Source organism: Typopeltis vanoorti, chromosome 16 (assembly GCF_054136105.1).
Source record: "Typopeltis vanoorti isolate ZY-2024b chromosome 16, IOZ_Tvanoo_1.0, whole genome shotgun sequence".
Classification (NCBI taxonomy): domain Eukaryota; kingdom Metazoa; phylum Arthropoda; class Arachnida; order Uropygi; family Thelyphonidae; genus Typopeltis; species Typopeltis vanoorti.
This window is the reverse complement of record NC_143564.1, coordinates 69,191,175-69,215,617: the sequence shown is the minus strand read 5'-3', so window position 1 is coordinate 69,215,617 and position 24,443 is coordinate 69,191,175. Positions and strand designations below refer to the sequence as shown.

Here is a 24,443-nt window from a genome sequence, read left to right as displayed (position 1 = left end):
GATTATCACAACTTTTCAGTACACCTTCGGAATATTAATGATAATAGTGATACATGCATTTATATTTTGTAATGATTTTTAAAAGAAAGATAATTTATTGAAAAAGTTTGATAATCCGTCAATTATTATAATTAAGGTTATGCACCTAGCTGATTTAAAAATTTCCTTGTTTGCACCCATATGTTTGTTTAATGTAGTCTTATTTAGTATGAAATAATTTGCATATTTTTATTTGCAATAGGCCCAGAATTACTAAAGTTTATTTTAAGGGAAAGTATTTCATGTTGCGAGTTAGAGATAAAAATGTAAGTAATTTTATGCATTTGCAAATTATAACAATTTTACTTACAAAATTTGTAGACTTAAAACTGCAATATTATTGTTATTTTTACGTCACACCTTCAAGGAGTCCAAAGACTCATTGTGGGAGGGCACTTACTCTACAACTCTCAGTTTCCACCACTCAGTTCACCAACTACAGCGAACCGCATCATCTACAACAATGCCATCTACTGCCCAGCACCACCACCACCACTAGTATTTTCACAGACAATCACTATTATCAATACATATACAATACACAATCTATATTATACTACCCATAATAACACAAAATCTGTTTTATTTTAATATTTTGCTGTTTATGATGTTGATACCTTGAATTATACCAAAGTTAGGAGGCAAATGACTCAATTTATAAATTTGTGTGCATTTCATGAACTCTTTGCCCTTCCTTAGTAATAGAACACAAATAGAACAAAAACAAAAGTTCATTTTTTATTAAAGCACATTTTTATTTAAGTTAATCTAGCTAATTGCAGACTATTATTAGAGAGAATTTCAGTACTAGCTTTATAAGTTCATAGTAGGGCATATACAGTTAAGATCTGGAATACTGATCATTGTTGCTTTGTGCATCTGCAGCATGTTAGCCATTGTAAATAATTGCCAGAATGAATTCTTGAAGATTGACAATGCTGAAAGAGAGAATATATAAAACTTTATGTAAGATGGTTTCTTCAGCTGTATTTACGACATCAATAGATTTAAAAAAAAAAAAAAAAAAACTGAACTTAACAAGCTGTAACTATTGCCATTAAACACCATTAAGTACAAGGAACAATATATTTTAAGTACTAAACATGACTATTTTGCCTAAGATTACACTGGATATCTATAATATAATAGCAATTATTTCAAATTTGTTTTATATGCTTTGTGGCCAATTAATGCTCTGCTCTCTATATTTTACACCTTTTACATGTCCTTTTTTTTTAAAAATCTCGTGTTAAAGTTATTTAATTGGACCATGTCATTCTACACATCATTTACACCAGTTCACGTGTTTTCATTGTAGAATTTACAAGTTTTTGTTCTAGTTGTTCAACCCTGTGGAGGTTGCGGTCGAAAAAATTGCAGCGGAAGTCGCTATCTGAGAGATATATTCATTACTAGTATGTGCTAAAATGCGATAAAATTAAAAAAAAAAAACACTGCAAATATAATGCATGATGGTTTATTTATTTTCAGTTACAATCTAGAAATTATTGAACAGAGAAACAAAGAAAAAAAAAAACAACTAAACCAATACCATACTGACATCGGAATTCACAGTATCTCTCAGATACAATTTACTATAAAATATCACTTTCACATTCGACTCCATCATTCTCATCATCAGACTCGAGTAACAAAATCGCAAATCTCTTCAATATCTGATGGATTATCCGATCGATATATTTTTCCAGCCATTTTCAACGGTAAATAAAAAAAACTAAAAAAAAAAAAAAAAAAAAACCAATACTATACTTACATCAGAGGTCGCTGTATCTCTCAGATACAATTTACTATGAATTATCACACACCTTTACATAACACATGTTAAACCAAAACTGACTGCATAAACAGTCTGAAATATCACTCATGATATATGGATGCGCAGCTAGTCATGACCTCCAAGCTATACACTGGATATGTGTAAGAATATTTATATTAAAAATTTGTATCTGTCAGATCAGCCGTGACCTCTGCAGGGTTAATCTGAAAGTCATACTGAAGTTGCCCTTTTACTGGGGTAAAAATTTTATGCTAATAAAAAAAAAATTGTTTAAGTAAAATCTATATTATGTTTAACTAATTAAACAAATAGAAACATAAGATGTTTCTATTTGTCAAGTTAGTATGCAGATTACATTTAAATCCTACAGGATGACTGAAATAGCCTGGTAGTAGGGGGAAGAGGTAAATGGCTGCCAGTTTAACATGAACAAGTGTAAGGTCATGAACTTTGGGATGAAGAGATAACAAGCTGTGTGTACTATAATTGATGAAACCGAATTGCAGGAAATTGAGTAGATGGTATTTGGGGTTTACTGTGAACTGGGAGTTGAAGTTTAGAGGACAAAAGTGCCCAAACAACGATCATATTATATGGCTGTTGAAGAATATGCTGACAAGCAGGGATAAGGAAGTTATTATTCTGCTTTAATAAGACTACATCTGGTCTACTGCATGCAGATCTAGTCACCTGGTTTCTGCAGGGATGATGTGTTGGAGAGAATAGAATTGAGAGATGAGTGAGCAAGATTGTGGTAGGTTTTGGGAATGATTTCTATGAGAACAGATTGAAGGTTGGTAGACTTCAAAACCTTATTAATAGGTGAATAAGAGGGGACATGATAGATGTGTATAAGTTATTAAATGTGTAAAATTCGATGTAGCTTAAAAATACCAAAGCACTTTACATCGATTTTTACATAGGTCAAGTCTCATGAGAACTGTAAATAACCTTGTTTGTTTCTATGTATATTTTGCTAAATATTAATGTAGTTAACCCTATGGGAAGAGAAATTTACTGTTTTAACGTCAAAAACAAAGGCAGTGCTTTGCCATCAGAACTTTGTATATAGCTATGTGCAAGAGCACAAGAAAGTTGTTTACTATTTTTGTGTATGAGAAAGTTGTTTACAAGCTCTGCGCATAACCCGTTTAAAGTAGTATCTAAGAGTTCTGCTAGGTTTAGAGAAGTTTATGTGGCCTGAAAGGACAAGCAAAGTATCAAAGAGGTCCACTACTTTTAGAGACAAGTTTCCGCTGCCCGGCAAAATACGATCAAAAGAATGCATGGAGGAGAACAAAGAGCAGGTTGAACTTAAAAGAAGATGAAAGATTTATTTTATACCGAATTCTTCGGGGTTTACTACCCTTAGTGCAAGGCCCCAGGATTGCAAAATAAAAGGGGACTGAGCCGAGCATAAGGGGCTTCCAGTCATTGGCAGAGGAGAGACAGGCGGAACCACAACAGAGGACAGTTGGAACCAGAGCAGTGGCAGAAGAGAGATAAGGCCCCAGTTACAAGAGAGGAGTGTCCAGGTCCAGTTGCTAACAAAGGAGAGCCGAGATCCAGTTGCCAAGAGAGCAAGGCGAAGCGCTGTTATTAAAGAGAGTCAGAGCCAGTCGGCGGCAGTTAGTTACAGGCATAGTCATCGACAATTAGTAGCAGAAGTGGTGGCAGTTAGAAGCAGAAGTTCCTGAAGTAGGATCCAGAGGAGAATTTGCCCGTATACTGAAACCTCTTGCATGTGCTATTCAAGTACCACAGATTGCAGTCCAAAAGCCCGCCAATATCCTGACGTGATACTGCTGAAGCAAGACACTCTGAAGGAAGCCTAAAATTCCAGATGAAAGAAATGCCATAAAAATTTTAGTGCAAGACTCTTGACTGAATGTGCAATACAGAGTCTCTGTAAGTTCTGTTATAATCTAAGAGATATGTTATATATGGATTGTTAAGAATTAGTTTAATAGTAATAAGAAGCATCCATAAAAGAGTCAATTGGCATGTTAGAAGTTGATATCAAATTTGTAAAAATAACTTAACAGAGAGTTAGCTAACCTCTTTGCGAGTAAACTAGAAGTTTAATAAGTTGAATTTGTAAGCAGAGTAAATAAGTTTTTTGAGTTAAAGAGATTATTTAGTGATGAAGCAAAAGGGTTCTAATTTTATGCTAAAGATTTTTAGATGGGTAGAGAAAGCAATCTCCCTGTCGTTTGATTCATGTATATTTCATATTAATGTAAATAAATGTGTTTTAATTATTTGTTAAAAGAGTGCTGCCTGATCCTTTATTTTACAATGCACTGTTTCTAAAAATAATTGGACTAGTGAGCAGGAAACAACTAAGGCATTAAAAGCACAGTTTAATTACTTAAGAACCACGACTGTTTATGTAAACTTTGTTGAAGGAATTTACGCTAGCAAGAGAGAGAAATCTACTGGATGTTTTACTGAGGCTTTTGCCGATATTGAAATACTGGATGGTGCAGTCTTAACAAATAAATTTTCCAGTGTTCATAGGCATATGACTAGTAAAATACAAAAGGTGAATAAACATTAGAGTAAGTGAGAAAGGTTACAAGAGAGAAAGTGCACTCACTGCTAATGTAATAAAGAATAAAAGAAGATATTACAATAACGCAGCAGACAGTAAACGTTACAAAGGGGTTTTATAGGATTTACACTGAAGACTTTCAGTGTCAATACATAGCAGGAAGGAGAAAACAAGGAGTCACTCCTATGAATTGTATAAGAATGAGGTTAGCAAGAATTTTAAGACTAGATTTTTTTTGGTTAGTGGGTGGTCAGAAATGGTGATGAATGCTTCATCAGTGAATGAGTTGAAGTAGAGGTATGTTAGGTAGTGTGAACAATGAATGCAATGGGTATTGAATGAGGAGTCTGACTCTATGGAACTGCTCAAGACAATTATGTTCAAAATAATAATAAAAATCAGCAAAAGCATTCAAAACATCAACTACATTATGAATAAGAAACCTATAGAGCAAGTAAAATATTTAAACTATTTAGTCACAATTTTTAATGATGTGATGGCAAATTAAGTAGATTAAAAAGTTAAAGGCAAATTAAAGTAAAATAAAAAATGGAAAATCAGCAGGAGAAGATGGGATAAACTCTGAACTGTATAAATTTGCTGGAAAAAAATTTCGTCAGAGATTATTAAAATTTTTAAATAAAATATATTTGAATGGACAAATACCAATAGAATGGAAAACAAGTATAGTAATACCTATATTTAAAAAAGGGGATGAAACAAAACCTGCTAATTACAGACATATTAGTTTATCGAATACTTGTTACAAAATATATAGTAGAATACTTAATGAAAATTTGAAAAAAAAATATTATTAGAATGTCAAAATGGATTTAGAAAAAGACATTCTACAATGGATGCAGCTTTTTGTTTAAAACTACTTATAGAGAAAAGAAGAGAATTTAATTTAGAAACTCATCTTTTGTTTATAGATTATGAAAAGGCATTTGACAAAGTAAAAAGATATATACTATTTGATATATTACAAAGAATAAATATACCCAATATTTTACTATATACAATATTGAATATATACAAAAAATGTCTGAAAAATAATTTATAAACCAAGGAAGTAAGCAGGGATGCTCCCTGTCTCCAACACTTTTTAATATTTATGTGAATGAAATATTAAAATAGTGGAACACCTTAAACAATCCAGGTATAGAAATTTCCTGGAATAACAAAATAAATATGCTATTATTTGCAAATGATCAAGTAATAATATCAGATAAAGAAGACAGTTTACAAAGAGCACTATATAATTTAAACATTATAGTAGAACAGTTTGGAATGAAAATATCCATAGATAAAACTAAAACAACAGTACACTAGAACACTCGATCCAAATATTGTACAAAAAAGAAAAACACTTGAAAATATATAATACTTGAGCAGTGCCTGCATTATTATATGGCAGCAAAATTTGGGCAATAAACGAACAAGATAAACAAAGAATAAAAACAAATGAAATGAGATTCATGAGAAGAACTGCAAAATACATATTATTAGACAAAAAAAAAGGAGAAAAGATATTTTAAAAGAACTAAAAATAAAATTAATAGAAGAAAACGTAAACAGTTACAAAAAAAATTGGATAGAACATGTAAACTGAATGGCCAACACCCAATATACTAAACAAATAATGAAATATAAACCAGTTGGAAAGAGAAGACCAGGAGACCTCAAAAGAAGATATTAGATGGATAATGAGACTGGAACAGACCAATATGGTCTACATAGTTTTTGCCGTTGGTAAGCTTAACTTGGCCAAAAATTATAGGCATCACTGAGACCTGGTTGACTGAAAATTATATAGTTACAGGAATAAAATGTAAAGGGTATTGTATTTTCAGGGAAAATAGTAGGAACAGGACAGGAGGTGGGTATTGCTGATCATAGCTGCAGAATTACAACCAACAAAATTAAAAGTTAAAGAGGATATTAGGACTGAAGGAGATGGTTCATTTGAGGCTGTCTGGTGTGGGGATAGAGATAAATAGGACAAAATACAGTGTTGGACACTGTTATAGACCAGGAGGTCTGTAGGAAGATGTAGATGCCAAGTAAGCAAATCATCACAATGAGTGTAGGCCAAACAATTATTATGGAAGACTTTAACTATGGGGACATTGATTGGATTGAGGAAAGGGGGAATAGCGAGATGGAAGTGGGATTTATACATTTGCTATGGGATAATTACACGAAACAACATCTTATAGAGGGAACAAGGGGTTTGAAGGTGTTGGATCTCATAAAAGCATCAGAAGATGTATCCATAACCAAATAGACATTCTGCCTCCAATTGGGGAGAGAGTGACCGTGCAGTATTGTTCTGGGAAGTAGCCAGACATGTGGCAACTTCCCTTATTTCGTGTCAAGAAGGGGTTTATGTTCGTCATCTTGGAACAGTGCCATGGCTTGAGAAGCTACAATGAAATAATGTCAGTTCTGCATGGCAAGTGATCAGAGATTGCTTGAGGGTAGCAGTATCAGCAAAGCTATTGGCAGATTAGATCACACCCTGAGGCAAACAATTAAATATCGTCCCTGATGGATTATAAGACAAAAATAAGAAAATCTCCAATTGCTGTTTTGTTTTTATTAGAAGAGAAACATTAATGCAAAACGATTACATAATAATATTAATTAAAATGTTTGCTCTATGGGGATATTGCACAGTAAAACTGTTTATAAGATATTCTAAATTTAAATTTTAAGCTATGTCTGCCTCTATCGATATAGTAGCTAGACCAACCAATCTTTCTTGGGTCATTGCTGTTCGCAAATAATTTTTAATTAGTTTAAGTTTGCAAACACTTCTTTCGCACTTGCTATGCTAACAGGAATGCGATGCCGCCTACTGCAATATGGCTAAACGAACTCCCTTATTAAGCCTTGCCGTGAGGCAGGCTGCCTCTGTGCTACACCCTGTCAACAGTACTGAGTATCAGACTGCATACCAAAGGTCAGGAGGATAAACCAAGTTGGAATTAAGTGGATGAGTAGGGATATAAAGCAAGAGCTGCAAAAAAAAAAAAAAAAAAAAAAGAAAGAAAGAAAAAGAAATCATTGCGGAGGAAATATAAAGAAAATAGTGATCAGCATACTCATGAGCAGTGCAAAGTGTAAGTAAGAAGGGTGACTAGTATGGTAAGGAAGGCCAAATCGGACTATGAGAGAGAGAGAGAGAGAGAGAATTGGCCAAAGTAAAAGCATTTTTTCCTCATGTAGCAAGTAAGAGGAAAAAGGACTATTGTAGAATGACTTTAAACAAAGTTCAAAGTAGGATGGTGACTGTGCCAAAAGAAATGACTGTGAAGTTGACTGTGTCCTTTGATTGGAAAAGACCTGGGTTCGATTCTTGTCGTGACAAGGGGAATCCTTATATGGGCTTTTTCAGTTGAAGGTGAGTTATCCAATCTCATACGGTGGTAGCAGCGTTTTTTTTCTCCCTGAATCTCAGGTTTTTCATCCTGTGTACAGACAAATAGGCTTTTAGGACACATGCAATTTACAGACAAAAAATATTGTTGTTGGCTATGATGGGCAGTTAATTGTGATAGTGTTGTAGTTGTGGAGAGGAAGAGATGTATTTGGCAAAGTAGAGTAGTGTGCCCTCCTGCAATGACTCCTCAAACTAACTGGAGGTGGCATTTATTAATAATAATAATAAATAGTTGAGTTGCTGAGTGATCATTTTGCAAATGTGTATCATCCAGGTGGAGATTTTACACTAGCTGATATTACAGAGACACACATCAAAATTGAGGTAGGTGAACAGCAGGTGTTCAGCATATTAAAAAAATATGAATGTGAACACAGCAGTGGGACTGGATGGCATATCAGCCTGTGTACTATGTGAATGTGCAAGAGAACTGACAAAGTTGTTCAATCTAAGTCTCATCTCTGGCAGGGTTCAAAGGGAGTGGAAAGAGGGTAAGATAGTAGTACCATTCCATAAAGATGTCTCCAAGACAGAGATAGCAAACTACAGACCAATTAATGTATCGGGAGTTATTGTTAAAATATTGGAAAAGTTGGTGAAAGGTAAAAATACAAGAGTGGATGGATAGGGATGCAATATTTTATAGTGGGCAGCATGGCTTTGTAAAGGGTAGGTCCTATCTTAGTAACTTATTCACATTTTATAATAAAGTGACAGCAGAATTGGATAAAGGTTAATAGCTACACCATGATACTGCTCAACTTTGCCAAGGCATTTGACAGAATACCACATGGAAAATTATTACAAAAACTGGAGAGGATGGAAATGGATATGAGGCTAGTAGCATAGATAGGGGGATGGCTGATGGATAGACACCACAGAGTAGTATATGGTGGGGTGGAGTCTAGGAGGATGATGGGGACTAACGGAGTACCTCAGGATTTGGTGCTCCATTAGTCACTACTCTTTAATTTGTATATCAATGACATAGGGACAGATTTAAGAGGGGATATTCAGTTATTTGCTGATGATGCAAAGCTGGGGAGAGCAATAGATGACTTAGATGATGTAGATAGCTTGCAGGATGATTTAAATAAATTGGTATTGTGGGCAAAGGATAACGCTTGGCAATTTAATGTTGCAAAATGCAAGGTTATGTTTCGGGTTGAAAAGGCTGTATATGGTGTATCACATTGATGTTATTGGATTGCAGAAAATTGATGAGACTAGGGACTTGGGGATAATGGTGGAACAAAGAGTTAAAGTTCAGAGGGCATATTGCAAAAGTTACTAAAATATCTCAACGAATTACATGGATGCTGAAAAACACTAACAAGTATAGCATCAGGTGTGCATAGCATTATGCATGCCTGAAAGGATGTGCTTTGCATCGATGTGAAGTCATTAGCCTCTCTATAGAAGTAGCCTAGTTGTGAAGATACTTCATACACAAACTTTGTTTGCTTACACTTGGATAAAGGATTAAACAAGAATATAAATTCTTGGCAAGTTTAATTTAATTTTTACAGTAATTCTAAGAAGCAAAGTAGTGTTATAAAAAATTAAAAATTGGTAAAAGTACTGAGCATGATTGAGTGATGATGGAATTGTTTTTAAAATGTTAAAGTGATAGGGTGGACTTATTGGATAGTTAATGGAATAGGCTAAGCTGTTTCATCAAGAGAACTTAAATTAAAACACTGATTTGAAGACATCCTTCACTATAGTGAAGGATGTCTTCAAAGAATAAATCAATTATTTCTGAAACTGATATTAATTCTCATAGAATTCATCTTCCAGACCTTTGATTAGATCTACAGTCAGTAAAATTCTAAATTTTGCCACTTTGAGAATGGTACTATTGCAGCATTCTTCATATGTTTTCATTTATACTACTGTCCTGCTAAACTTGTATCATTTTACCTGTGCTGACAATTGCATTTCATTAAATATTTAATTCATATTAATTTATATTTAATACCTGTTTAATTAATAATTCTATTTCATTCATACTAGCAAATGTGTACTGTATCATTTCTACTTTCATTTAATCACTTACTTCGCATGTAATATATGTTTAAGTTTTTAGAAGTCCATAGAGATATAGAAGGGATAATTTGTGGGTCAGAGGTACACTGATGAGATTATTACATAATCTTTATTAGTCCTGCAAAATGGCTAAGCAGGTATGGCTCTGAAGCCAAGGGTGCCAGAAAACTAATGTTGTACCTGTAGTTGAATTTTATTTTTCTCAACAGTTATTTTCATATTTAACATTTCAAGTATAAGAAGTCTACTTCATGACTTGCTATATTCAAAAAATGAATGTTAAAAGGGAACATTTGCAGGATTTTCTATTGCAAATAATTTTGTTAATAATGCTGTGCATAATGTGGTTATTCTGTTTTTTTTTTTATTATTATTATTTTTACTCCTAACTACCCATCATTCTGTACACAATCAAATTTAGCACATGCTTAGCTTGCAGTTGTATGCACCCCTCCCCCAAAGAAGTTTTTCTTACATACTAATTAAGTGTGAAATTTGGAATCTAAAACTCCAAATAGTTACACTCACTTGAATACAGCATTTATAATTTGATCATGGTTGTTTGTAGTCATTCTGTTGCATATTATTATTACAGAGCATCTCCAAGCAGTCCAAGGATTCATACAGAAGTCAGTCGACACACCTCAACACTACACATAAGTTGCAAAAGTTTTTTGAGATTTGTGCATGGTATGACACTTGAACTCTGCATAATGTCACATTCATAAGGATGAAATACCTTTTATGAACTGCTCATTTAATATCTCAACTATATCTTCTGTGGTTGTTATCCTTTTACTGTTTTCACTGATCAGTATTATCCTTCCATAATCATTCTTTCTTCTGACTATATATCAAAAGAACTCCCTAGTGCTTTTTTTTAACTGCTGCTTATACTACACTTTTGCTACCCTTAATGCAAGTGAACTATCATGCCTATTCTTTGTACTCCTCATACAACTGATTATTATCACTCATGCTGCCTCCATAACTGCATGCTTAAAATCTTTTCATTCGCTCATTTCAAACCTACCTGATTTAACCTTCTAACCCTTGGAATCTATTTATATATTGCTTCTACTAGATAGTCCTTGAATAGCACCGATCTCCTTTCCATCATCTTCTCATTCCAGTAGCTACAAGGTGTCTCCTGAGTTTGTCATAATCACCATTTTTATATTTCTATGTATATCCTTTCCTTACATAGCTGGCAACCACTCAGGAAATAACTTCTAGGTAACTCTCGCCAATCAGAGAGAGAGAGAGATGCAACACCTAATTTATAATGACTTACTTGAAATTATCAAATCCAAAACCATCAATCCTTGTGTGTGCTCTGTTATATACCCACTGAGGTAGTTACCCTCAAAAATCCAAGAAATTAATTTACATACTATATTACAATAATTAAAATCGCTCTTAATGATCACCCTTTTCCTATTTTCTTAGCTAATTTGCTTATATATTGTCACTGCACTTCACATTACCAGGTCTTAACAACATGCAACTAACCATTTTGTTCTGTCAACCTGCACCTCATGCCATACTGCCTCAAAATCACTGCCATTATTTCTCTCTTGTATGGGCACAACTCCTTTTCTGTCATCAACAGCAGTCCACCTCCCTTTTTTTTTTTTGTCTTTTCTGTCTTCATGATAAACATTATATCCCTCCATCTCTCTCCTTGTCATTATGTCATTCTCAGTATGTTAAACTCAATGCAAAATTTCATTTCCTCTTATTTCTGATACTTCTAGCATTCGTTTACAAACATAACAGTTTGCTTTTGGGTTTCACTGATACCACCTCTCAGATGTGACTCCTCAGTGCCTTTCCCCCACCATTCGTCTCTCATTACCCATTCCAGAATCCTCTCTGGACCCAAATGTTTCCCCCATTCCTTTCTTGTCTATTCATACATTTACTCTCTTTTCCTTCCAGCATCAATCTTTCTCACTGTGCCCCTATCCACCAACTTCCCCTCTTGCAATTTTCCTGTCTGTTTGACACTCCTGTTCTCCTCACTCATGCTACTCACTTCTCTGTTCATCACCACTCCTTCAGTCATTCTCTTCCTTACTCTTCTGTTCTCTTTCACATTGCTTTTTACTTGCTGAAATCCATTGTCTGGTCATTATTCTCCATTCCAACAGCATCCCCTCCAGTTGACTCATACTAAAACCATTCAAATGCAATACACCACTCTTATAGTTCCATTTGTCCTTCCAACTCATCCTGCACTTTGCAAACTGCACCCTTTTCTCTCTTCACACATTTCAATAAACATACCATTCATGATCTTTGCTGTCTACCTCAGCTCATCACTGTCATATCTGGGCAACATACTAACTACCATTCCTACCACACTATTATCTTTTATTCTTCTGAACAACCTCCTGCTATCAACTCTTGCATTTCCTTGTTTCCAACCAAGTCATTTGCTCCTATTATGACTACCAACTCTTTTGCTTGCTTACTCTTCATCTTCAGTGTATTAGTCACTCTACCCATTCTTCCTCCAGTAACACAAACTATTTGCATCCTCCTTTCACTCATTACATTTCTAATAATCAGATCTGGGTTTTTGCCCCCAGAACAGGCAAACCGGCTCCGTGAACACGCGTATATTACAGTCATGAACATGTCCCAGCCATAGCCGGTCCTGAGCTTGGATAAAATAGGGGAGTGGGGAAAGCAATGGTTAACTACCCTGTAAAAATAAATCTCACCAGGAATACTTTGTGGATTTTGTAGGCAAAGCCTACAAAATCACCTACAGTCGGTAACAACTGAAAGGGAAAATCAGTCAGTCATATCTTTATAGCGTCACTCACAAGTCATTCATTACATCTTTCATACAACTATCATTCATTCCAGTCTTCACTCTTTCATACACATCCATAGTTCTCTTCATTTCTCTCTGTGTATGCCTCATCTTTAATAACTCTGCTTTCTGCCATTCATCACGTTTTCACTATCATTCTCTCTCACTCTCACTGTCTTACTATCTTCAGTCATACATGCATTTTTTTTTTTGCTGTTAGCCCCACTCATTATCTTACCAGTCAATGGCATTTTCAATCAGCCATACCACAGTATGATTCAAATCAGCATGCTCTTGGTTGGGTAGCAGAAATGGCATCAACTAGGCCTACATGCATTTTTTTTTGTGTAATTTTTTTTAAATTTATTTATTTTTGATATGTTATATGTCAGCATCAGTATTGAATCAAGTAGCCTCTCTTTTAGATGATAAATATTTTTCAACCAGTGAATTTCAAAACTGAATTTTTAACATATTTAGAATGATGAAAATACTTATGGATTTGAATTGCCTAGCAAGCAAGCATGTAAGCATCTTTGGAAATGTTGTGTAGAACACCATGCCTTCTTCAGGTTAGTGACAGATTAATTACAGATCAACTTATATATGTATACTCAGTATCTAATTTTCTTCTTTTTTTTTAATTGAAATATTGAAATGCTGCCATTTTATGTTGGTTGCATAATTTATTTTATTTACTCTTAAACCAGCCAATCCTGGTGGATGTGCCATTTTAATTGTTAGCTGATAGTTGATTGATAATTCATTTATGTAGCTTATTTTTATCAAGCCATATCAAAGATAAAGATTAACTCTTTATCCTTAAAAAAAATATATTTTTCTAAAGTAGCGCTTTAGTATTTGAAAATTCTTTTCACATTCAGGTTTTTTTTGTACTACACATTCTGCCTTTATCTGTATTAGTAAGCATGCTAAATTATATTGTTTTACTACATCTTGATCTTAATTTATTGCTCCCTTATCTATTACAAATAAATAGTTATGCAAATATGCATAATTTCAATTTTTAGATTCTATGTGAATATATGTAAAACTACATTTTATACAGTTTGTCACATATGCAATTACATGTTGAAATGCTTCAGTACTCTTAATTGCAAAACATTTTTACATAAATGATTCTGTTTTGGTTATCACAGATGTCTGTCCAAATCCCATCATAAATATATGCACTTGAATAGTTATGACAGGAAACTGCACACTAATATCCTATAGTGTGAAAGTGGATAGCACATTCGTTGTTTAGGGTTTTACTTTTTATTTTCCTTGTCTGGCAGTATAGTATTTCTGTTGACTTGCACATCTAATATAGTGGTGTATGAAACTTATTGCTGATGACTATATTGAGCTCAGAATAAATGTCGTTATAGTTCACTGTTGTGCAAGACATTTTCATAACTGTTGCTTCTTTAAAAATAGTCATTCCTAGATTCTGTATAGAATACTATGACAGTTAAATCCCAGCAAGCTCCATGCTCTTGTCTGTAACATGTTTGATCTCTCTCTCTCTCTCTCCCTTTAATATTTGCTTAGTATTCCCTTTTATCACCCATAATCCATAATCTGAGATGTTTTCTACATATTTTGCTCTGTATTTTCTGGTGGTTGTATCATGAATGCCAAAATGAAGAACCAGTAATTCAATAAATATGCAGTTATAGAACATTATGGAACTCTTTAATTAAATGACTATTTTATCTGTGTCTTAATGCTTAAGTGTTGGGAGAAACTCATGTTAGAGGTTTAATGCAGTGAAACAGCCCTGAGAAAGGATTAAAAATATTTAATTCTTCCAGTATTCCATCTGTCACTGAGACATCATCAGATAATGAAACTTCTAACACAAAGACCACACAAAACTAAGTGAAAGACATGAACCAAAGACTAGAGTCCTTACTAGGTGGTACTCCCTCTGTGGGCACCTATTGGCACCCTAGGATGTAAATTGGGATTTCAAACTATTATTGTTTCCCATATTTTGAGAAGTTTAATACAATCATATTTATTCAAATTAGGCTGATTTCTGAGAGCATCTGACTTCAGATTTCAAAAACAGTTTCTCTTCTAAATTTACTACAATGGCACATGGTGGTCTTTTTCCAATTGTTTCTATGAGCTGCATTTAAAGCATGGTCTGCAAGACCTGGTTGACCGTAGTCATGACTGCAGATATATTTTTTGTTATTCTTCCATGTGGATGGTGACTGATCTTCCTGGCTGTCCATAATAGACCAACTTGTAGGAACAGGGCACTTTACTTGTACTCCAGGCACTGAGAGAGGAGAGAGCTGATCTTTAATAGGATAAGGGTAGCAAGTTGTGGTGGGTCTTGAGAGCCATGCAGAGATTATATTTCTTTAAGATTCTGACTATTTTTTATGAAGTGGGGAATGACACATAGGGAATGACGATAGCATTACTAAAAACTTTCTGACAAGTAGGGCAAGGATTGGGGGAAGGATTGATTATTATTATATTTATTTATTTATTTTTTGATACTGTGGGAACTGTAGTCATTAGATAAGAAGATGTGATGTATATGATTAAGTTCTGCTTAATCAATGAAATATTCATTTACTATTGCTGTAAGAGAGGACTCATTGGAACAAAGTTTATAGGCTTTATTGGTTAGTGTTTAATAATACCATATTGTTGGGGGGGGGAGGCAGATAATGATGGGAAAGTTTGTGAATGTATCTACTTTTGTGAGTGGGTTTCCTGTATACTGAAAAGGACAGGTTACTATTGGGTAGGCATGTTGCTGAGGTGTATAGAAAGACTAAACTATTAGTTTCCTTTTTCATAGTAAACTGGATTCTAGGGTGAAGACTATTGACATGAAAGAGGAAAAAGTCCGTGTCTGGGCCATGAGGCCAATTAGAGAACATATCATCCACATATCTTAACTAGAAAGAAGGTTTGAGAGAGACTAAATCAAGAGCTTGTTTTTCAAAATATTCCATAACAATTTGGCAAGAGAGGATGAGAGGGGAGAACCCATAGAGGTACCCTCTACCTGTTTATAAATTTTGTGCTTCCAAGAGAAATATCTGGAATGAATAACAAAGGAAAAGAGATCACTAATATCAGGAGGAAAAACATTTTTTCGAAGTGATAAATTGGTGAACAGAGGTGATATCAAAGCTAATCAAAAATATCTGTATTATTTAATGTTAAATTGTCAATCGAAGTATTAAAATGGATAGTTTTTTTTTATAGGAAGTGATATGACTGGTGTGTGTGTGTGTGGGGAGGGAGTGGGAAAGAACATGCTAATTGTTTTGCTAATTTATAGCATAGTGAATGTGTAGCATCTACTATACGTCTTAGGGAGGACTTGGATTTTGAGAATTGGGTTGAGAGTTTAATGTTAAATAAATAAGCAAACCAGATAGTTAAACTGAGGGAGCATTTTGCAGGGGTGTACCATCTAGGTGGTTATATCGCAGTGCCAGATGTGACATTGATGGGAGAATAAAGGTTGAAGAATTTGAGATGCTTAGTATTTCATATCCTCTATGCAAACATGGCCATGGGATTAGATGATATATCAGACTATGTATTATGAGAATGTATAGGGAAATTATCAGCTCCTCTGACCAAGCTGTCTCATTTAAGCCTCAATACTGGTGAGGTACTAAGGCAGTGGAAAGAGGGCAAAATAGTCTCATTGCATAACCACAACAGAAGTATCTCAGTAGTAGTAGTGGTTAAGGTATTGAATTAATTGGTGAAAGATAGAATTTGAGACTTGATGATGGATAGGAATATGATACTTTATTAGGGCAACATGGTTTTGTCTTGCCTTAGCAGTTTGCTTACTTTTTATAATAAAGTGACAATGGAGTTGGATAAGGGAAATGGCTACTCAGTGATACTGCAAAGTCAGATTCCACATAGAACTTTGTTACATAAATTGGAGCAAATGAGGATGGATGTGAATCTGGTTATTTGGATATAAGTATAGCTGATGGGCCACTATCAAAGAGTGCTTTATGGAGGAATTGAGTGAAGAAAAAGCAGGTGACTAGTGGTGTACCACAGGGCGTAGTGTTTTGTCCTCTTTTGTTTAATTTGTACATCAGTGATATAGGAAATGATTTGACTGGAAACATTCATTCACTATTGCTCTCTGTCAAGAAAGGGAGAGGGAGAGAGGAGTGGAAACAGTGTAAGAGTTGGTTAGTAATGGTGTTAGGACTAGATTTTTTGCTTAAGAAGGTGGCGAATGTTTGAAATGTGTTACCTCAGGTGGTTTGGAGTGCTTTGTCAGTGAATTAATTTAAGGAGAGTTATGATAGTTATTGTGTGAATAATGGGTCTTCCAGAAGGCATCTTCTGACTCTATGGAGATACCTGTATAATAATAATAATGAAGTGTATAAAAGGAATAATATTACCAGATGCTCGGAATCAGTAGTCATGAATTCTATTCCTTAAATTAAAAGGATAAGTAGGCATGGTAATAGATGAATAAAACCGTTAGACAGAAGACTCAGAAGCACCTATGGAAGAACTATGAAAGAGAAGGGTGAATATGAAGCATATGAAATAGAAGCTATAAGAAGGAAAGTCTAATAAGGGAAGAAAAATTATTATATAAAAAATGTTTTTTTTTTTTTTGTTATGTGCAAAAAAAAAAAAAAAAAAAAGATTACAGGAGAATACCTTTACTGGATGGATCTGATGGTAAAGTAACAGTGAAGATGAAAGAAAAATATAGCGGAGGTATTTGTTTCACAGTACTGAAATATTTCTAGAATGGAAGGGAGGACTGTTGAAATGGAAGGGATTACACTTCATTTTGCTATGCATTTTAAAAGTGTGCCAAGAGATAGGTATGTTTTAATAGCCTAGTAAAAGTTCATAATGGAAATGCATGTAGTGTAATATTTCTGGATATTTCAAAGACATTTGAGAGATTGCTGTATGGCAATTTAGTGCTCTAACTATATTGTTAGATAAGTAAATTAACGAATGATTGGATAGAAGACTGGCTGAAAGAAAAATATCAGAGTTACATATTGATGCACTGCACATTTTTTTTGGGTGGTGGGACAGGATTATTGTTTGCTAATGATGCAAAACTAGGAAGAGATATGAAATGTTACTTATATCATGATATATTGATAGTCAAACTAGAGTGGATGGGGATGGATATTAGACTAGTTCATTGAATTAGAGATTGGCTGTCTGATAGGTATCAACAAGTTGTGTATGGGGGAGCAATATCTAGAAGAGGAATCACTAGTGGTATGCCTCAGGGGTCTGTTTTAGGGCCACTGATGTTTGTCCTGTATGTTAATGATATTGGCAAAGATTTGGATGGGGATATTCAGTTGTTTGCCAATGATGCAAAGTTGGGACGAACTATGAGGAGTACTGCAGATGTTGTGGCCTTACAAGAAGATTTGAATAGACTGAGGGAGTGGGAATGGAACAGGAATGAGGATGCCAGTTTAATGGTGTGAAATGTAAGGTTTTAAAGTTTGGGAAACGAAGATGGGATATAGAATTTATACTTGTAGGGATATATTGTTGGAGGTGGAGGAAATAAGAGATCTTGCGGTGATAATGGATAAGCATCTGAAATTGAGAGGGCATATTGCCAAAATTGTGAGGACAGCACAACAAATAATGGGAGTGATGCAGAGTACACTGACTTGTAGAAGTAAGGAGATTCTCGTTCGATTGTATAAGGCTCTGATTAGTCCACACGTGGATTACTGTGCACAGATTTGGTTATCTGGTTTTCAAAAGGAGAAAGAGATGTTGGAAAGGGTTCAGAGGTGACCGACTAAGATAGTTACTGATCTCTGGAAAGTTGAATATGAAGAAACGTTGAGACGATGCGATTTGCAGAGTCTTAATGTTGAAGAGGTTTTTCATAAAATGGTGGGAGATTGAGGAAAAACAAGAGCTCATTCCTGGAATCTGTATAAGGAGGTTGTGAGCAGGAAGTGAGAAGAAGGTTTTTTGCATGGAGAGTTGTGAATAATTGGAATTCATTGCCTGAGAGTGTGGTGTCTGCAGAGAATTTGAATATGTTTAAGGCACAGTATGATGAGCTGTGTATATGACAAAAGTGACCTCCTAGATGAGTCTGTGACTCCTTGGGGTCTTGGGATAATAATAATGATACTTCATGAGAATTTAATGTTGTGGATAGCTCAGGGGGGGGATATCATTTGGCAACAATGAACACTTCAGTTCATTGTTGCTAAATGTAAAGTTCTACACTTTGAACTTCAGAGATGGAAGATAACATTCCATATTGGAATGAGAAAAGGATGTGCTATGAGGATCTCTCCTCCAAACACAGAGGTTGTGGAGGAGAGATCCTCTCTCAAAAAGCTAGAGGTGTGCAGTATTTCATTGTAAAAAAACTTGCAACCTCAGCTACCATCTGGATAATAAAATAATAATAAATGGAGGGAGGGAGTTGCATGATCTTTGAGTGATAGTGGACAAGACATTGAGGTTCTGAGGATACATTACAGAGGTTGTAGAGGAGAGAGAGATCCTCTCTCTCTCAAAAAGCTAGAGGTGTGCAGTATTGTATTTGATTGTAAAAAAAAATTGCAACCTCAACTATCATCTGGATAATAAAATAATAATAATACTAAAAAGCAGTTACACTTGACATTTCAACTATCATGTTGAGGCTATATTCATTATTATGTGTACAATATATGGAGACAAAGTTTAAAGCATAGTGATTGGTAAACAGCAAGAATTCTCTTCCTTAATCATAGACCATTACTATTTCTTAATGAGTGTCAAAAAAACAAAACAAACAAACAAACAAAAAAAACTTAATCTAAAACTTTAATGGCATACAGCCCTTCATTACTTTAAAGTTCCCACTGATGTTGAAAATTTATATTTAGCTAGAGTTTGTTAATTGTTAGTAAGCTGTGGCGCTGGTTTCTTTTGTGAATCCAAACTCCTAAACTGTCCAAAAAGAAGTTATTAATAAATAATGTCTTCAGTGATGGAGTATGTAGGTTTAGAAGATGTTCTCTAGCCACATGGTATTTCTTAGTTTATCCTGGGCACACTTTTAGATGTTATACTCCATGGCCATATATGGTGATTGCAGTAATAGTAAATTATGAGTTAATGTAAAGTAAACATATTACTTCAGAGGTAGTTTCATATTAAAAAAAATAGATTCAAATCATATTTTAGAAATCTGAACTAGTAGTATTTGAAGTTTTAAAATAATAAATAATAAAATAATGATAATAAAATAATGTGGCATTTTCCTATTTTAAACGTAATTTTACATACCATTTTGGTTGTGTGAATATAAAAACAATTTGAGAGAATTTGCTGAAAAAGAACCCCAAACAACATTTTTAAATTATACATTCTCATTATCCTTTGTATGTTAGGCTTAAGAACCTATCATGACCAAGTAATGTGACTTGTTTTGAAATTTGATTAATGCTCTTATAGGGTAGTTAATCCTACTGGCATAGGATTAACCCGAGTTTCAGGAGGGGAAAAAAAAAAAAAACCTTACACCTCCCAGCTAACTTATGTTCAGTTGAAAAGTTCTGATAAAAGTTCTTCACATCCTAGATGAGATTCAAAACCAGATTTTTTCAATTAGTCATTTTTGAAACTGACTTACTTAGAGATTCCCATTTTCCCCATGTTGATTAGCCTTATAATTGTTATATTATGCAAAATGTAACTGGTGATTAGTTTACGGAATTAACAACGCATATAAAGTATATTAATTAAAGGTTAATATACTTTATATGCATTGTTAATTCCGTAAACTAATCACCAGTTATGTCTGACCAACGTATAAGCCTTGCTACTAGAATTATGCAAAATGATATGTTAAATTTTTATCATCTTCTTTGTAAGAAATATTTATTTAAAATGCATTAATTTATTAATACATTTTAGAGATCTAAAATACATTTTTAGAATAATTATACTGCAGAGCAAAGAAAAATTTTTTTTTTTAACAAAATGTAGTCGCTTATATAAATTCAGCTATGCTGATTTCAGAAATTCTGTTATCAGTCATTCTTTAAAAGAACTATTACTATAATTGTTGGACAGTCGAATATCATAACTGCTATCCATCTAATGATGTGTTCAAATCCTACCATGGGCATGGATTTTTGAATATATATATATTAGGTTATAGATGAATGTTATTGCCTGTGTCATGTTATAATCCTGCTTACTAGAGACCTGAATTGGCTTGAAAAAGTTGCACATTTGAGAGAGCAAAGAGAGCAAATACACTAAGAGAGCAAACTTCTGAAAGGGTCACACAGGGTACAGGTATACATGGAATTTTTAATTTTATGGCTGGTGAAGAGAGACAAGAGAGCGTCCATTTAAGTTGAGAATGAATGCAGTCAAGAAAGGGGCAAGAGCTATATTTTTCTCTCATAGAATGGTGCATGATTGGGATGGATTACCTTTGGAGATGATTAGTGTAGGTAGTGTGAATGAATTCAATAATAAATATGGCAGCTGGTATTGTTGATATGGACCATGTTTGTTGAGTCTCTGGACTTATCAAAGGACTCCCTGGCAATTGCTGGTAATAATAATAATAATAATACATAACATGTGGTTTTAATCAACCTACATTTAGACTTTTTTGAACATTATTAGTTACCTAGATTTTAGAAGAAATAAGAAGGAAATTAAAGGAATGGAGAGAGAGAGAGAGAGAGAGAGAGAGAGTCATTTGAAGCAATCTCAGTAGTCAGTTTGGTCATTTAACAGAACAGATTGAAAGCTAGAAAGAAAAAAGTTATGTTTGAGAATAAATTTGGGAGAGGAGGTTTAGTAAATGATACTCGGTATTTTCAAAGGAGGAGGAGGGAAAGCTGCAGTTGTATGACCATCCTAGAAGTTCTATAAAATGTTTCCTTTTTTGTGAGAAATGCTCTGAGAAGAATATCTAACAATAGCATCACTTATGGGCATTCATCATAAAAATAGATAGTTGCGATTGAATGCAGTTAACCGATGCTAGATGTCTTTTGATATGAAACTAGTTACTGGAGCACTGAAATGTATGTTGTGATTTATAAAACTTCAGGATGCGTAATTACAGAATCACACAGGATAACTACTTTTTCTTTACATCTGATTTTTTTTCAGATTATAATGTAGAGTTATGTTAGATTTTGGAGCAATGCTGTAGCGAAGGAAGTAGGGGACAGGAGAGGCAAGGCATCACCAGTTGATTTTTTTTGCTCAAGGGAATTTGATCACCCGAGAATATTACATCTTTAGATTTGATATAATTTATAACCTGCTCTTTTCTTCTTCATCTAAGCAAATATAAATGTGTATAGAATTTTGATTAGCATGATGTGTATTTTAAATCCATTAAAGCAAAAATAAAATTCACACATCTTATCCCTTAATATTATTAGATTAACTCAAGTGAGGGAAGTTCCTGGGCATTCAGGAAAAGGACAAGATCTAGGGAAAAAATTAAGATATAGGTAAGTAATTATGTGGTAATTAAGAAGTAACATCACTAGGCATTAAACCTTTTTTGGTTAATTACAAATATCTGATCATATGATATCCCGTTAGTTCTGTTATCCAGCCACCTGCATGGTAATTTGTTTCAGTCACAGAGAAGCCATATTTTCATCTGATATTTTTAACATATTTGTAAGCCTTATATTATAAAAGGATCCATCATAGAAAAACTATAAGTAATTAAACCACTCTCATCACAACATTTATGTCATCTGCTTTTTAGATGAACTACCCTAGAAGAAACTTATAGAGTACCTAGAGTAGTTTATAATAATCATCATATTGCCAGCCTGGTTGGCCGAGTGGTCAACGTATCCACTCTCCAGCTAAAAGGCTGCAGGTTCAAATCCTGCCGTGGACATGGATGTCTGTGATTGTGAAAATACTAGTGGTGATTATATAGGAAGTAGATGGCATTGGTGTAGATGATGGTAGTTGCAGTTCATTGTAGTTGGTGGAGACAGCTGTAGAGTGGGTGCCCTCCCTTGATGAGTCTTTGGACTCCCTGAAAGTATTATGTAATAATAATAATAATATTTTATAACATTAATTAATAATAAAAAACCTCAAGGGCTCACTTTAGTGAGTATGGGCATAGCAAACCTGAGGTACCAGATGCTGGACCATGCCTTACTTCATGTAATATATATCTGTTATATTATTCTGTAGACTGGTCCCTCCTCTTCTTTCTTTGCTTCTTTCTCCTCTCCTTGCTCCTTCCCCATGATGCTATTAGAGTATTCGAGGGCCAGGGGTGAGTCTTTCCTATCTTGCTAAGTCATTTCGTCTTATGCAGCCACCAAAGGAAGCAAGCTGGCCTCAATAGGTGGCAGTCCCAAGCCCGGATATATGCGAGGGTTGATGTCAGGAAGGGCATCCGTTTGGAAAACTTCAATGCCAGCTCCAACTGTGATATGAGTCAAAGAGAAAATGATATAAGGGCTAGGGCGTACCCCTTAAGCGATGCGCAGCCACATCGCCCTACAGCTGCGAGAAGTGGACGAGGGCTACCGCATCAAGGGCAAGTGCATTTAAAGAAGCGAGCCCAGCAGGTGGAGAGGATGTTGCGAGTGGGAACACTGAATGTTGGAAGCATGACTGGAAGGGGAAGAGAGGTGGCAGACATGATGAGGAAGAGGAAGTTGGAAATTTTATGTGTGCAGGAGACAAGGTGGAAGGAGGGAAAGGCAAAGGAACTGGGAGATGGATATAAATTGTTCTACTCTGGAGTGAATAATGAGGGAAGAAATGGTGTAGGAATTGTGGTGTGTGGCAGAATGAAGGGTGAAGTACTGGAAGTGGATAGAAGGAACGACAGGATCATGCGAACGAAATTGGGTCTTGGAGAAGAGCGGGTGGTCGTATTATGTGTATATGCCCCGCAAGTTGGTTGTACAGCAGAGGAGAAAGATGAGTTCTGGAACGTGTTAGATGAAGAAATGAGGGAATTGGAAGAAAATGAGATGGTGATTGTCAGAGGAGACTTGAACGGACACATAGGAAGACAGAATAGAGAATGTGAAAGGGTGCATGGTGGCCATGGAGTGGGAATGATGAACCAGGAAGGAGAGAGGGTTGTGGACTTTGCAGTAGCGTTTGATCGCAATTGTGAACTCATTTTTCTACAAGAGGGAAGAACATTTGATAACATTTAGGAGTGGTAACAACAGTTCACAAATTGACTACATTTTGACTAGAAGAAAGCATCTTAAGGTTGTGACAAATTGTAAAGTAATTCCAACAGATCAAGTAGCACAGCAATACCGACTGCTGTGCGCAGACTTTAAAATAAGATCGAAGATAAGAACCTCTGGATGCCATGGGATGAAGACAATTAAGTGGTTTCGCTTAAAAGAGGAGAGTGTGAGGAATCATTTTAGGGAGAGAGTGTTATAGAAGATTTCGGATGGACTGGAAAGTGTACAAGATTGGTGAAAACATAATTCAAAAGTAATCCTGAGCTGTGCAATCGAGGTGCTTGGTGAGACATCTGGAAAGATTAGAGAGCAGAAGGAGGGTTGGTGGTGGAATAATAATGTACAAGTGGCAGTGACAGCTAAGAGGAAGGCAAAGCAGAAGTGGGGTGAGTCAAGAGTGGAAGAGGACAGAGAGGTGTACAGAGAGAGAAAGCAAGAAGCCAAGAGAGTTGTGGCACAGGCGAAGGCCATGGCATATC

The 24,443-nt window shown here is 34.9% G+C and overlaps 1 protein-coding gene across 1 annotated transcript in view; it reads left to right on the top strand.

Moving 5' to 3' along the window:
- LOC150098108 (band 4.1-like protein 4) overlaps positions 1-24,443 on the top strand; it is a 637,189-nt gene that overhangs the window by 290,695 nt on the left and 322,051 nt on the right. The window contains exons 10-12 of the mRNA XM_090406685.1: positions 242-305; positions 13,190-13,281; positions 22,153-22,224. Coding sequence (XP_090262811.1) covers positions 242-305; positions 13,190-13,281; positions 22,153-22,224 — 228 coding nt within the window. The remainder of the gene's footprint in view (positions 1-241; positions 306-13,189; positions 13,282-22,152; positions 22,225-24,443) is intronic.